Source organism: Microcaecilia unicolor, chromosome 2 (genome assembly GCF_901765095.1).
Source record: "Microcaecilia unicolor chromosome 2, aMicUni1.1, whole genome shotgun sequence".
In the NCBI taxonomy this organism is placed as follows: Eukaryota; Metazoa; Chordata; class Amphibia; order Gymnophiona; family Siphonopidae; genus Microcaecilia; species Microcaecilia unicolor.
In genome coordinates, this window is record NC_044032.1 from 45167103 (window position 1) to 45180531 (window position 13429).

The 13429-nt window shown below is 45.3% G+C and overlaps 1 protein-coding gene across 1 annotated transcript in view; it reads right to left on the reverse strand.

The window, feature by feature from the left end:
- The window catches only part of LOXHD1 (lipoxygenase homology domains 1), a 439720-nt gene that overhangs the window by 410909 nt on the left and 15382 nt on the right, over positions 1-13429 (reverse strand). Inside the window, exon 6 of the mRNA XM_030192909.1 lies at positions 11662-11857. Coding sequence (XP_030048769.1) covers positions 11662-11857 — 196 coding nt within the window. The remainder of the gene's footprint in view (positions 1-11661; positions 11858-13429) is intronic.

Consider the following 13429-nt stretch of genomic DNA (forward strand, 5'->3'; position numbering starts at 1 on the left):
CCTATAACTGGACATGTTAAGTCCTTCCTCTCGTCTCCATACTGTATGTGTTTTTTAAGTGTGAAAACAAGGACTAAGTGTAATACTTCTGTTTGTCCCGCCTGGAATTATGACCACCACAGCAGCGCTATAATCTGTGTTTGCTTCTGGCTCTGATCTGAACAGTTCCCAAGCATTCTATTAGTTTGACAAGAATGATGAAAACAGTATTAATTACACTGCAGACCTCACAGAACACTCACACTGGGATCCGAGATATTAAACTATATTTTAAGTTAATTCACATTGTCTTGGGTGTACAGTGTAATAAAGAGTTTGTGATTTATGCTAACAGCATTTTATGAAATGAATTAAAACATTAACACAATGATGCACAGTACGGCTAGTCAAGGCCTTATCTACATATTCTGAGAAGTTATTCTGAGAACACATGGAATTTTGGCCGATTGACTTCTCTGTAATACTCAATCCCTTCAGAGCTCCAGTAAACAAACTTTTTTTTGTTTGTTTGTTTTTAGTATACTTTTTATTTTTTTGATGGGCTATTTTTATCGAGGGGGCTATTTTGTCAAGGGTTATTTTGTGGGAGGGTCCATTTTGTCCAGGGCTATTTTGCTAGGGGCCAATTTGTCAAGGGCTATTTTGTTACAAGGCTATTTTGTCGGAGCTATTTTGTCAGGGTTATTATGACAGGGTGCTGTTTCTCCCTTTCAGTTTTCTTTCTTCCTTTCATAGTTTGTCTTTGTCTCCCTCCATCTTTCATTTGCTTCTTCCTATACTTCCCTTCCTTTACCTCTCCATCTTCCTTTCCTTCTCTATTCTCTTCACTACCTCTATCCATTCCTTTCTTTTGTTCATCCTATACTCCCACTCTTCATTCTTATCTTCTTCATAGGCTCTTGTTTCCTGTCACCCAAATAGTGGCAGGCATTTTAGAGGAGGGGGAGGGTTAATTCCGGCAGCAGTGATGGTTGGGTGTTACTGAGGTGGCCAAAATGGCAGCAATGACCCAGAGCAGCCTGAAAAGATATGGGTGACCCGGCCTGTAGCCAACTTGACATTTCGTCCTTTAGATTGTAAGCTCTTCTGAGCAGGGACCGTCCTTATTCGTTAATTTGTACAGCGCTGCGTAACCCTAGTAGCGCTCTAGAAATGTTAAGTAGTAGTAGTAGTAGTAGTAGCAGCAGCTTGCAGCTTCAAGACTAAGAGAAAGATAAGAAGGGAGCTGGGTGTTAACTTAAGGGAGGTAGGTATACTGTCTGCTCAAACCATTAATAGTAGCAGGGTGAAAGGGAGAGACAGAAGAAAATGTGATGTTGACTTTTTTCGAGATTCTGCAACCTAGGATAAATTAGGCAAACAGCTGTAATTTGTTATGGGGATTGACAGCTCTCTGCCTTTCTCTGCCCACAGATTGTGACTTAGGGGCAGATGCAGCAACCAAACGTAAAAAAATCTAAATCGTTAAAGTCCCTGACGATTTTAAAATAACGAAAAATGCACCAAAAAAAAAAGTCACACATGCTGAGATCGGTATTGAAACGTACAATGTATCAAAGAATCACAATACACATCGTTAATCGGCCCCCAAATCATGCGCAGAGCAGCCAAGCGTTATGTTAGCTGCTCTGCGCATGCCACAAACAGTCAAAACACAGTCAAATCACAAGCACATGGCTCCCAAATCAAAACAAAATTTTAAAAAAGGGTCGGGAGGGGGCAAGGGCGCTCATCAGGAGCGTCCTGTACGGACGGCCTTGCCCCCCCCCCCCCCCCCGCTGCTCCCCACTTTCCGCCACTCCCCCCACCCCGAAAAAGCAAAATTCAAGCAGCCCCTGCCCCCCTCCCTTCCTCACTACTCTCTCACCTCAGCTCCGCCTCCCGACATCCTCCGTCCTGTGCCCCGCCCCCTTTTGGGGTCGTCGCCGCCATTCCCCTCCTCCATCGGGCCCCCCTCCCTCTTACCGGGCCCGTGCAGCGCCTCTCTCCTCTGTCCGAAGGCGCTGCACGGGCAAGAAGACAGCTGATGCCTGCCTTCGCCCAGCTTCGATGGCGCGTCTTTCTCCTGCTGGGCCCGCCCCTGTCTGACGTCAGTAACGTACGTAGGTTACTGACGTCAGACAGGGGCGGGCCCAGCAGGAGAAAGACGCGCTGGGGCCGCCCCTGTCTGACGTCAGTAACCTACGTAGATTACTGACGTCAGATAGGGGCGGGCCCAGCAGGAGAAAGACGCGCCATCGAAGCTGGGCGAAGGCAGGCATCAGCTGTCTTCTTGCCCATGCAGCGCCTTCGGACAGAGGAGAGAGGCGCTGCACGGGCCCGGTAAGAGGGAGGGGGGCCCGATGGAGGAGGGGAATGGCGGCGGCGACGACCCCAAAAGGGGGCGGGGCACAGGACGGAGGATGTCGGGAGGCGGAGCTGAGGTGAGAGAGTAGTGAGGAAGGGAGGGGGGCAGGGGCTGCTTGAATTTTGCTTTTTCGGGGTGGGGGGAGCGGCGGAAAGTGGGGAGCAGCGGGGGGGGGCAAGGCCGTCCGTACAGGACGCTCCTGATGAGCGCCCTTGCCCCCTCCCGATCCTTTTTTTATTTTTATTTATTTATGTGTTTTCTGACGTCCTTTGGACCAATCACAGCGCTTTTAGCTCTGCTAATGCGCTGGGATTGGCTCAAAGTTTGTTTATTTTTTTACTTAATGATTTTTCCTGGCACAGAGCTGTCCTAACGAGTGGTCCAGACCTCTCGTTAGATTTCCTGCCTTTTTCCTGCGTAAAGGCAATCGGAAAAGGTTAGTGCATGTCGTTTCAATGGGGTTTTCACACTAATTGCTCATCTCCATTCCGTTTTCGTTAGCTGCTGGCTTCCTCGGTAAAAGCCCTTTGATGCATGCAACGGATCAAATTTTCCTCGTTGGAGAGTCATTAAAGGCTCATTTAGCTTTAGTGCATCTGCCCCTTAGAGAGTCTCTCCCATACAGTGTCACACTTTAATTTACAGGTACAACAAAATGAGGATTGAAGATTAGAGACTGTGAAATTCACAACAAAAGTGGAAAGGATAAGGCAGCAACAGGACTGCTGGTTGCAAAAAGAAAGATAAGAAGGGGGCTGGGTGTTAATTTATTTCAAAGCTGGCAGCTTTGGGTGCATCGTAGATTTATTCCAATACTAATCTTTTACACCCTTCAGCATTTTACCTCAGACACTCCTGAGATTAATCAGCTACTCTATTAGTATAGTGCATGAAAGCACTAAAGATTCCTGAATAAAAACAGGGAAGCGTCATAATATATTCCCAGAGTGACACTTGGCCCTTCATTTGAAAGCCCACTGTGATTTCTCTCTCTCTCTGCACCTATATATCTCTCTATCTTTATCTCTCCTAAGCAGCAGGAGAAATGCTGAGTTCAGTCTGCTAGAGTATGGATAAACATTGAGCAAAATCTGGCTGGCCCTATAAAGTAAGTACATTTGTTGTAGCTACCTCATAGGTGTCGGAAATTTAATTGAGAAGATATGCTCAACTACTCTGTGTATGCTTAAGTATTGGAGCCAGATTTTCAGCTTTCCAGGTTCACCCTGATTAGCGCTAATACCTTGGATAAAAGGAGAAACAGGGGTGACATGATACAGACCTTCAAATATTTGAAAGGTATTAATCTGCAAAAGAACCTTTTCCGGAGACGGGAAGGTGGTAGAACCAGGGGTGTAGCTACTTGGGGCCAAGGGAGCATGGGCCCCCATAGATTTGGCCCTGCCCCCCCCCCCGCCGCCAACCCTCCCCCGCCACCGTCGGGTACCTTTTTTCTGGCGTGGGTCCCCAATCCCCACCAGCCGAAGTCCTCTTCTCCAGCACGGCTGCGTTGCTGATCTGCAAGGGCAGATCAGCAACGCAGCCGTGCAGGCTTCTGTTTCTGTGAGTCTGATGGCTGATGGGGGTTGAGGACCCCCGCCAGCAAAGGTACTCGGCGGCAGGGGAGGGTTGGCGGCAGCAGGACGAGGGGGTCCAATGGGTTGGTGCTGGGGGGGGGTCAAATGTGGTGGTGGTGGCGGGGAGGTCAAAAATGGAGGGGGGTTAAAAATGGGGGGATCGGTGGTGCCAGGGGGGGTTAAATGTGCCCCCTCACCTTGGGCTCTGGACCCCCCCCCCCCCCCCCGCCAAAGTCTGGCTATGCCCTTGGGTAGAACTAGAGGACATGAATTGAGTTTGAAGGGGGGCAGACTCAGGAGTAATGTCAGGAAGTATTTTTTCACAGAGAGGGTGGTGGATATGTGGAATGCCCTCCCGTGGTAGGTGGTGGAGATGAAAATGGTAATGAAATTCAAACATGCGTGGGATAAACACAAAGGAATTCCTGTTTTGAAGGAATGGATCTGCTGAATCTTAGCGGAGATTGGGTGGCGACGCTGGTAATTGGGAAGCAAAACCAGTGCTGGGCAGACTTCTACGGTCTACGCACTGATTGTGACTGAATAGATAGGAATGGGCTTGAGTGTACATTTTAAGGGGCTTCGACATTAGCTTCAGAAACTGGACTTATATGGTCTGTGCTCTGAGAATGGCAAGGACAAATGAAACTCGGGTATATATATAAAGTATCGCATATCAAGTAAAATGAGTTTATCTTGTTGGGCAGACTGGATGGACCGTACAGGGCTTTATCTGCCGTCACTTACTATGTTATTTTACTATAGGCTAGTGAGGACAGTTTCTTCCTAGAGGATTTGTGTGGGGATTCTCAAGTACAAAGCTATTAGGGTGCTGTATAAACATCTTTGGGGCCAGATTCTGGATAGTGTAGCCCATAGATTTGAGTGAGAGGTTGAACCTGGGATTTATTATGATGACAGAGACCGGGTGATTGATAAAGTCTGCTCTTTCCAAGATCTCCTTGGCAGTGAACAGATAGGAGAATAGCACAAAGGTTTTATATTGATAGTATCTTACACCTGCTCAGCTCAATCATATCTTCAGAGCTCTGTTGTCCCGGTTTTGGAGACGGTATGGTATGAGGTTGTGGTTGAAAGTGAAAGTGTTTTGGAAGTCAATACAATATAGAATTCAGCAACAGGATCCGGGGGGGGGGGGGGGGGGTGTTCCTTTTCAACAAAACAATTCCAGATATACGTCAGCATCAAAAAACATTGCTGAAATATTGCTTTAACTCCACCAGTCTGATTGTGGCAAGCAATTGTAAATTGCAATGTGCCCTTCTGTAGTTAAATGGATGGCTAAACTGTGGCATATTTGTAAAATGGAATGTTTAACACTTCAGTTGTGTAAAACTATGACCAAATGGGAAAAAGTTTTTTAGTGTCCTTTCCTGGCTTGGTATTCGGGGGGGGGGGGGGGGGGGGGGGGGGGGGGGATACCTTTACAGTTAACCATGTTGCCCAATTGGAGTAGAGGAGTGGCCTAGTGGTTAGTGTGGTGGAGTTTGGTCCTGGAGAACTGGGTTCAATTCCCACTTCAGGCACAGGCAGCTCCTTGTGACTCTGGGCAAGTCACTTAACCCTCCATTGCCCCAGGTACAAATAAGTACCTGTATATACTATGTAAACCCCACAGAAAGGCAGCATATCAAGTCCCAGTTCCCTTTCCCTATTTCAGATTCTACATGGAATGTTGCTACTATTTGAGATTCTACATGGAATGTTAATGTGCAACATTCCATGTAGAACACGTACGTGCATGACGTCAGACTCACAGAAACAGAAGCCTGCATGGCTGCAAGGGCAGGCTTCTACATGGAATGTTGCTAGTGGAGGAGTGGCCTAGTGGTTAGTGTGGTGGACTTTGGTCCTGGGGAACTGGATTCAATTCCCACTGCAGGCACAGGCAGCTCCTTGTGACTCTGGGCAAGTCACTTAACCCTCCATTGCCCCATGTACAAATACGTACTTGTATATAATATGTAAGCAGCAGTGAACCTGCTATGAGTGGGAAACCGCAGGGTACAAATGAAACAAAAAAAAACTGTTATTTATCTGCCTGCTAGTATAGTCTTATAGGGTTTTGAGAAATAATAGGAGGTCCTTTTCTTTTGGTGGGATAAAAGGAAAACATTGGAAAATCAGGGGTTCCTGTTTGGTGTTTAACCATATATCGGTTGCCATTAATGGTCCTGTATGCTATATTTTGACTGTGGTTCCACAATGTTTTAAGACTTTTGAAAATTTAGTAAAATTAACCATTGCATTATCTTTTTAATAATGCCTATGTGCTTCCTTTCTCCCTCATTATCTATCCCTTCACTGCTGTTGGTATACTCAAGTGACTCAGTTATCCTAAATGACTCTGAGGCAGAGGGTCTTTTCTTCATGTTTGGCAGCATCAGTTGTCCTGCCATCATCCCTGGACTTAAACACTTCCCCATGGGATGGGGGATTTAAACATAAGTCTTCTATTTCACATTGCTCACCTGAAGTCTAGGGTCATCATCGTTTATTCCTTCTTTTACCATCAAAAAAACAGAATTTGATTACTTGGTCAGGAGCTAATTCTAAAAAGTAAGTCTATTATATATACCCCCAAAATCTACATATGGCACTCAAAATTGTCTGTGCAAATTTGGGCACGTGCCAAATTTGCGCATGCAATTTAATTGACCAATGAGCCAATTAGCACCAATAATGGGACACTAATAATCAATTATTGGCACTAATTGGTAATAATTTGAATTTATGCATGACCATAGGAGGGGCATGGGCAGGTCAGGGGTGTTTCTAGAATTTATACGCACAGTTTTAGAATATGGTGGATTTGTGACTAATTTATGCGTGAGATTTTACATCAGGTTTCAGTTGGTGCAAATCCTCACACCCACAGTTGGGCCTGGATCCCACTACTAAGTGCTGTTCTATAAATGACACCCAACTTTGAGTGCTGTTTATAGAATAGCGCTTAGCGCTTATTTGTTTCGTGTTGAGTCCATTATACTTTGAATAAAGCATCTGATGTGAACTCTGAGTCCATTTGGTTTTTTGCATCATCCTGAATGTCATTTCCTCTGTTCTTCATTTTCCCCTCCTCTTCTCCCCCCTCATCCCCTCCTCCTCCCCCCCTCTTCTCCCTTCCTCCTCCTCCACCTCCCCCTTCCTCCCTCCCCACCCTCTCCTTCCTCCTCTTCCCCCTCCCATCCCCTCCTCCTCCTGACCCCCCTCCCGACCCCCTCCTCCTCCTCTGACCCCCTCCTCACTTCCTCCTCCCCCTCCCCCTTCCCCTCTCCCCTCTCAGGACCCCCCACCCCTCCCCCTCTCTCTCTCATCTCAGGACCCCCCTCGTCTCAGGACCCCCCTCTATCCTCCGATTTCCACCACCCAGCGCCTCCCTCCCTCTGTATCTGTGGCCTGCGAGTGCAAGGAGGACGTGTGCTGTTTAAAACATTTTACCTCTTCCTCAGCTGCCAACAATGAATTGCAGCAAGTACAGATGCCGCTTCAGACAGGCTGTGATTTCAGCTGTTCCTCTGGTCCCGCCCTCATTTCCTGTTTGCGGAAACAGAGCAATTGCGATTGCCTGTGGTTGGTCCCTTCTCCTTCTGACGTTGCGTTTGTTGAACATGAACATGAAGAGACAGTCCCTGCTCGACAGAGCTTACAATCTAATTAGGACAGACAAACAGGACAAACAAGAGATAAGAGAATATTCAAGTGAGGATGATAAAATAAGGGTTCTGAACAAGTGAACAAGGATTAGGAGTTAAAAGCAGCATCAAAAAGAGGGGCTTTTAGCTTAGATTTGAAGACGGCCAGAGATGGAGCTTGACGTACCAGCTCAGAAAGTCTATTTCAGGCATATGGTGCAGCAAGATAAAAGGAATGGAGTCTGGAGTTAGCAGTGGAGGAGAAGGGTGCAGATAAGAGAGATTCAAAAAAACACTGCCAGCAGGTAGCAAATTGCTCAGGTGTCTAACAGAATCCTACAGACAGCTTATCTCTTAGCTATTGCCTATAGTGCCTGGACCAACCTGAGGTTAAAGGTGAAGGGTGAGAGAGCAAGCCAGTCTCAGAATATTCTACCATCAAATGTAGAATATTTTCCTTAAGTATTCTAGACTAACATTAACCATTTATTTACCAGGTTCCACAAATCTCCTGTTTTCAAACACTAGGGACAAGCAGGTTCCCTGGAGTCCTACAGAGCTTGCCTCTCCCTCACTATTGAAAATGTGATTCTGAAATAGCACCCCCCACTGGTAAGACTGTAGATGGAGGACTTCCAGCTTAGATGGAACATTGCTGTAGGTTGTGTGTATTGTATGGAAAATCAACCAGATCCTCTCTCGGTTCTGATCCACTGCACAACACTTCCATCATTCCAGGGCTGACCATTGAGTTGTTCTTCATTTGATCAGCGGGAGGATTTGGTTTCAGCTACAAAGCTGTCTGCCAAACCATTGACTGAGAGACCAGATTGATGTGGCCAGTAGAAACAAGTGACTACCAGCCCTTGCACAGTGGCTTACAGAATTTCCATGAGGTAGTTCATCTGCCATTTGGATGCCCAGTCTTCCAATGTCCTAAGGTCTTTCTGCAATTTTTCACAGTCCACGTGTGTTTTGACAACTTTGAACAGTTTTTTGCCATCACTTTTTTCTGATTTCCAATAAATATGTTAAATAGCACACACAGCAGCCCTTCTAAAATGTACTTTCTAGTAATTGTCCATAATGTTTTGAGAACTCAACAGCCATTAAACAATTGGCCACTGCAACTACTAGATTAGCCAAAAAATACATGTGTTTCTGTATAGACTCAGGATTCATAGAGATAAGCAGTGGTAAATCAGGGATTAGAACCAAGGACCACTCGGATTTTTCCTCCTTTCCTATCACCCTGGGAAACAAAGCTGGTAGCTGTACTCCTGTAAAAGAAGTTGGCCAGCCTTGCCCCAGCATGTACTACTTTCTGTGGAAGAAAGAGTGGTTTATCCCTAACAAACAATGGCTAAGGCTGGGCTCATCTAATGCTTGCTGCAATCAACAGCAATTAAGAGCTTATGATCACTCCGGAGATTGCTAAGGTAACAGCACACAGGGCTTGCAGAGTACACAAAATACATTGTGTAAAGAGCAAATGCATTTAATAAGAAAGAACCGATGAAAAGGACAACTTTGAGGTAAAGCCCAATTTTGGGGCATGCACTTTCAAAGCAGTAATTTTCTCAGCAGGCAGAAAATAACATGCAAGCTTTTCACGGTTATACATGTCAGTATTTCCAGTGAAAATAATAGTAGCAAGATGTGAATGCCTTCTAGGGTATAAACGACACAACAGCACACTCACGCTGCATTATTTGAGACTGAACCTAACAAGAGCAGAGTTGGGCAAGAAGCAAATAGATAGGAAAAAGTAACACATAAGAGGACAGGAGAAATCCATTAGAGAAATGAGAACCCCAAGACCCCATAGAACCATTCAAATTTTATATGCAAAGTCCTCAGTTTCCTGCAGCAGTTCAGGGGTAAATTCTGTGGCAACGTTTCATTTCAAGTTTTTATATTCCATTTTTGCCATACCAATTCACAGTTAAAAATTACAGATCTCAACAAAAGTACAGCCGGTATTAATGCACCATATTTACATAAATTCTAATTATTTTGCATACTAGCTGACACATGGTTAAATGAGCTTGAGGATTATATACAATCTCCTATCTCAGGGGTGGACGATCTCAGTCCTCGAGGGCCCATTTCCCCAATGAATATGCATGACATCTATTTTCATACAATGGAGGCAGTGCATGCAAATAGATCTCATGCTCATGTACGTTCATTGGGGAAATCCTGAAAACCTGATTGGGTTGCGGCTGCCCATCCCTGTCCTATCATCTAGCTCTCAGCCTTTACCTACCCCTTGACCCATGGTCCCCATTTCCTCCTCCTACCAAACTCTCTGGCTCCGCACAGCCCCTCAACTCCCATGGCTCTTCTGCTCCCATAGCCCCACCAACAACTGTAGCAACTGTATCAGTCAGATGGAGCCTTCACAGCAAGCGCACGCATGTGCTAATGCACACATGTTAACCCTGCTGCCTGTCGACACACCACTTCAGTCAGTTTCAGTAATAAGCACATTTTTGGAAGGATATGCATTTGTTGGTGTGCATTTAAGGGTCCTTTGCAAAGCTGCAGTAGAAAGTGGCCTTACATGGAGTTTTTACCACGTGCTAAGGCCATTTGTACTGCAGCAGTAAAATGGCTGACTTTCTATTTTCGGTATTAATGGCCATGCCTCAATGTCAACAAATACAGAACAGAAGTCCTCCGCGCAAGAAAGCCAAGAAAAATTAAGCACAGCTGTTTGTTTGAGCAGCTTCTGTGTATTTTTAGCGCCACTGTTGTTGTCCTTTAGAACTAAGGTTTACTTTGGCTGTTTCATCTTTAGGGCGCTGAGTAATTCAATATTTACAGAGTACAAGGACTCCTGAAGCAGGCCGTTGAGGCCAAAACACGGTTTGTGTCGAGTCGGTTATACTTTGAATAAAACATCTGATGTGAACTCTTTGAGTCCATCTGGGTTTCTTGCATCATCCTGAATGTCATTTCCTCTGTGCTTCGTTTTCCTATGCGTCAATGTCGCCATTAGCACCCAGCCATTAAAAACATTAAAAATTTGCTGCCACCAATTTTGAAAGCGGTGAGGGTTCATGCTGTAATTCTATGCTAATCAGGGGTCCTTTTACTAAGCCACACTAAAAAGTGGCAGGAGGTAGTTTTAGCGTGTGGGCTTCCTGCGCACTCCAGCCACTTTTTACCATGGCCGTAAAAGCCCTTCTTTTCAATGGAGGCAGTAAATGGCTAATAAATACATTGGCGCAAGGCCATTTACTGCCTGAGCCCTTACCACCTCCCATTTAGAAGGCGGTAAGGGCTCGAGTGCTACTCGTGATAATTGGGCAGCGAGCGGCAACAGCCATGCGCTGCCCATTACTGCTGGGCATGCCTCCTACACTAGAAAATAAAATTTATTTTCTGGATGTGGGAAACAGTGTGCACTGAACACAGTACTACCGCCAGGTTCCTGTTTTCCAATGCGCTACCTGCACGGTAGCCCTACCACCCTTTACTAAAAGGCCCCTTAGTGCGCTGTAATGTAGATGTGCTGATTAACACAGACATGCCCACTCTCCACTCCCTCCAGACACAACCTCTCAACCAAAAAACAAAAAACATTTTTTAGCGCATGGGTGGCATGCACGAGCGTGTCCCAGGCACACGCTAACATGTACCACAGCTTAGTAAAAGGAATCCATTGATTTTTTAACAGACTTAAAAATTTTAGTGGGAGCAGAAATGTATTTAATGCTCGTTTAACTATGAATTAAAGTACCATCTGTATAATTTTATTTGCATCCATTAAAAAAATTCAAATCTATGTTTTAAAAAAGTTATTACAAATGAATTAATAGAACTATCAGAATATGTGGTCATTTCATAATAAAACCATGAGATCTAAATAATATACAGTATTAATAAATTGTGAATAGGGCCATCGGTCAACAACAATCATGGTATGGCAGTTTCAAGCTTACTGGCTATTTTAGTTTTTTCACATTAATCCACTCTTTCAGAAAGGGACATCACCTGGTCCTATATTTCCCCCAAACAATAATATTCCTCCAAAACAACAATGAAATGAAAAAACGGAATATCTGAGACTTACCAGTATGATCAAGCCTTCTGTTGAGGCCAGAAGATGCACTTTTGTTCCCAGGTGTGAAAGTGCGGCTGAGCTGGCAATCCGTGTGATACAGCGAGAGCCAGCTTTGGCAGGGAAAATGCCAACTCTTCTCTTTGCTTGTGTTGGTTACGACAATCTCCTCTACAAACCAGGCCTGCTGCTCTTCTAGTCCATCATGCTTTGGAGAAAATGAGCAGCATTAAAGCTTGGTGTTTAATGCCCAATGGAGCCAAAAATTTAGTTTTTATAAAACTTCCAGTCCGCTAATATTCAACAAATACCATTAAAGTGGATTGCGAAAGGCAGCAGGGGGAAACCGTTGCTGGTTACAATGGCATATTATCACAGTTGCTGTAGTCCATCAACACCATAAACCAGGGGTTCTCAGCCCAGTCCGCAGGACACACTTAGCTAGTTGGGTTCTCATGAATATACATGAGATAGATTTGCATGCCCTACCTCCATTGTATGCAAATTTATCACATGCATATTCATTGAGGGTATCCTGAAATCTGACTGGCTAGGTGTGTCCTGAGGACTGGGTTGAGAACCGCTGGCATAAACTGAACTGAATAACCTAAATGAGTACAGACATGTTAGTAACCTAACTTATTTCACAATAAATTATCACAAGTGGCATAAAAACCATTATGATACACACAGCTGCTTTTTCCTATTGACGAAAAGGGGCAACTTTTTTAGGAAAGGTTTAAAACCAATACATGATACCCTTTTGTCTTATTATAATTGTTTATTTGAGAGATGGATAGGGATTGAAAGTTTTTGGAAGGTATCTTTGTTTCTTCTATCTTATATTGTTTCTATGTTTACAATGTAAACCACTTTGAATGGACTTGAAATGCATAGGAGAGGCCCATTACATAGGATTCTTTATTAGACATTACCATTACTAAGGTGACAACAGAATTATTTACCTGGATATTCAGCACCAGCTGTACCTGGATACTAGTGCTGAATATCTGGGTATAAGGCAACCACTGGAAGTTGTCTGGGTACTGCCGATCCTCAGCACAAGAACCTGGATACCTATCCTGCTTATTTTCGAAGGAGAAGGGTGCCCATCTTCCGACACAAATCGGGAGATGGGCATCCTTCTCCTAAGGTTGCCCAAATCGGCATAATCGATAGCCGATTTTGGGCGTCCTCAACAGCTTTCCGTCGCGAGGACAACAAAAGTTCAAGAGGGCGTGTCGGCAGTGTACCGAAGGTGGGACAGGGGCATGGTTAACGGATGGGCGTCCTCGGCCAATAATGGAAAAAAGAAGGGCGTCCCTGACGAGCACTTGGCCAACTTTACTTGATCCATTTTTTCTTGCGACCAAGCATCAAAAAGGTGCCTGAACTGACCAGATGACCACCGGAGGGAATCGAGGATGGCCTCCCCTTACTCCCCCAGTGATCACTATCCCCTTCCACTATAAAAAAACAAGTTTAAAAATACTTTTTTGCCAGCCTCAAATGCCATACTCAGGTCCATCGCAGCAGTATACAGGTCCCTGGAGCAGTTGTAGTGGGTGCAGTGTACTTCAGGCAGGCGGGCCTGAGGGGGGGGGTTGGGGGGCTCAGCACCCAAGGTAAGGGAGATATGCACCTGGGAGCAATTTGTGAAGTCCACTGCAGTGTCCCCTAGGGTGCCCGGTTGGTGTCCTGGCATGTCAGGGAGACCAGTGCACTACGAATTCTGGCTCCTCCCACGACCAAATGGCTTGGATTTGGTCGTTTCAGAGAT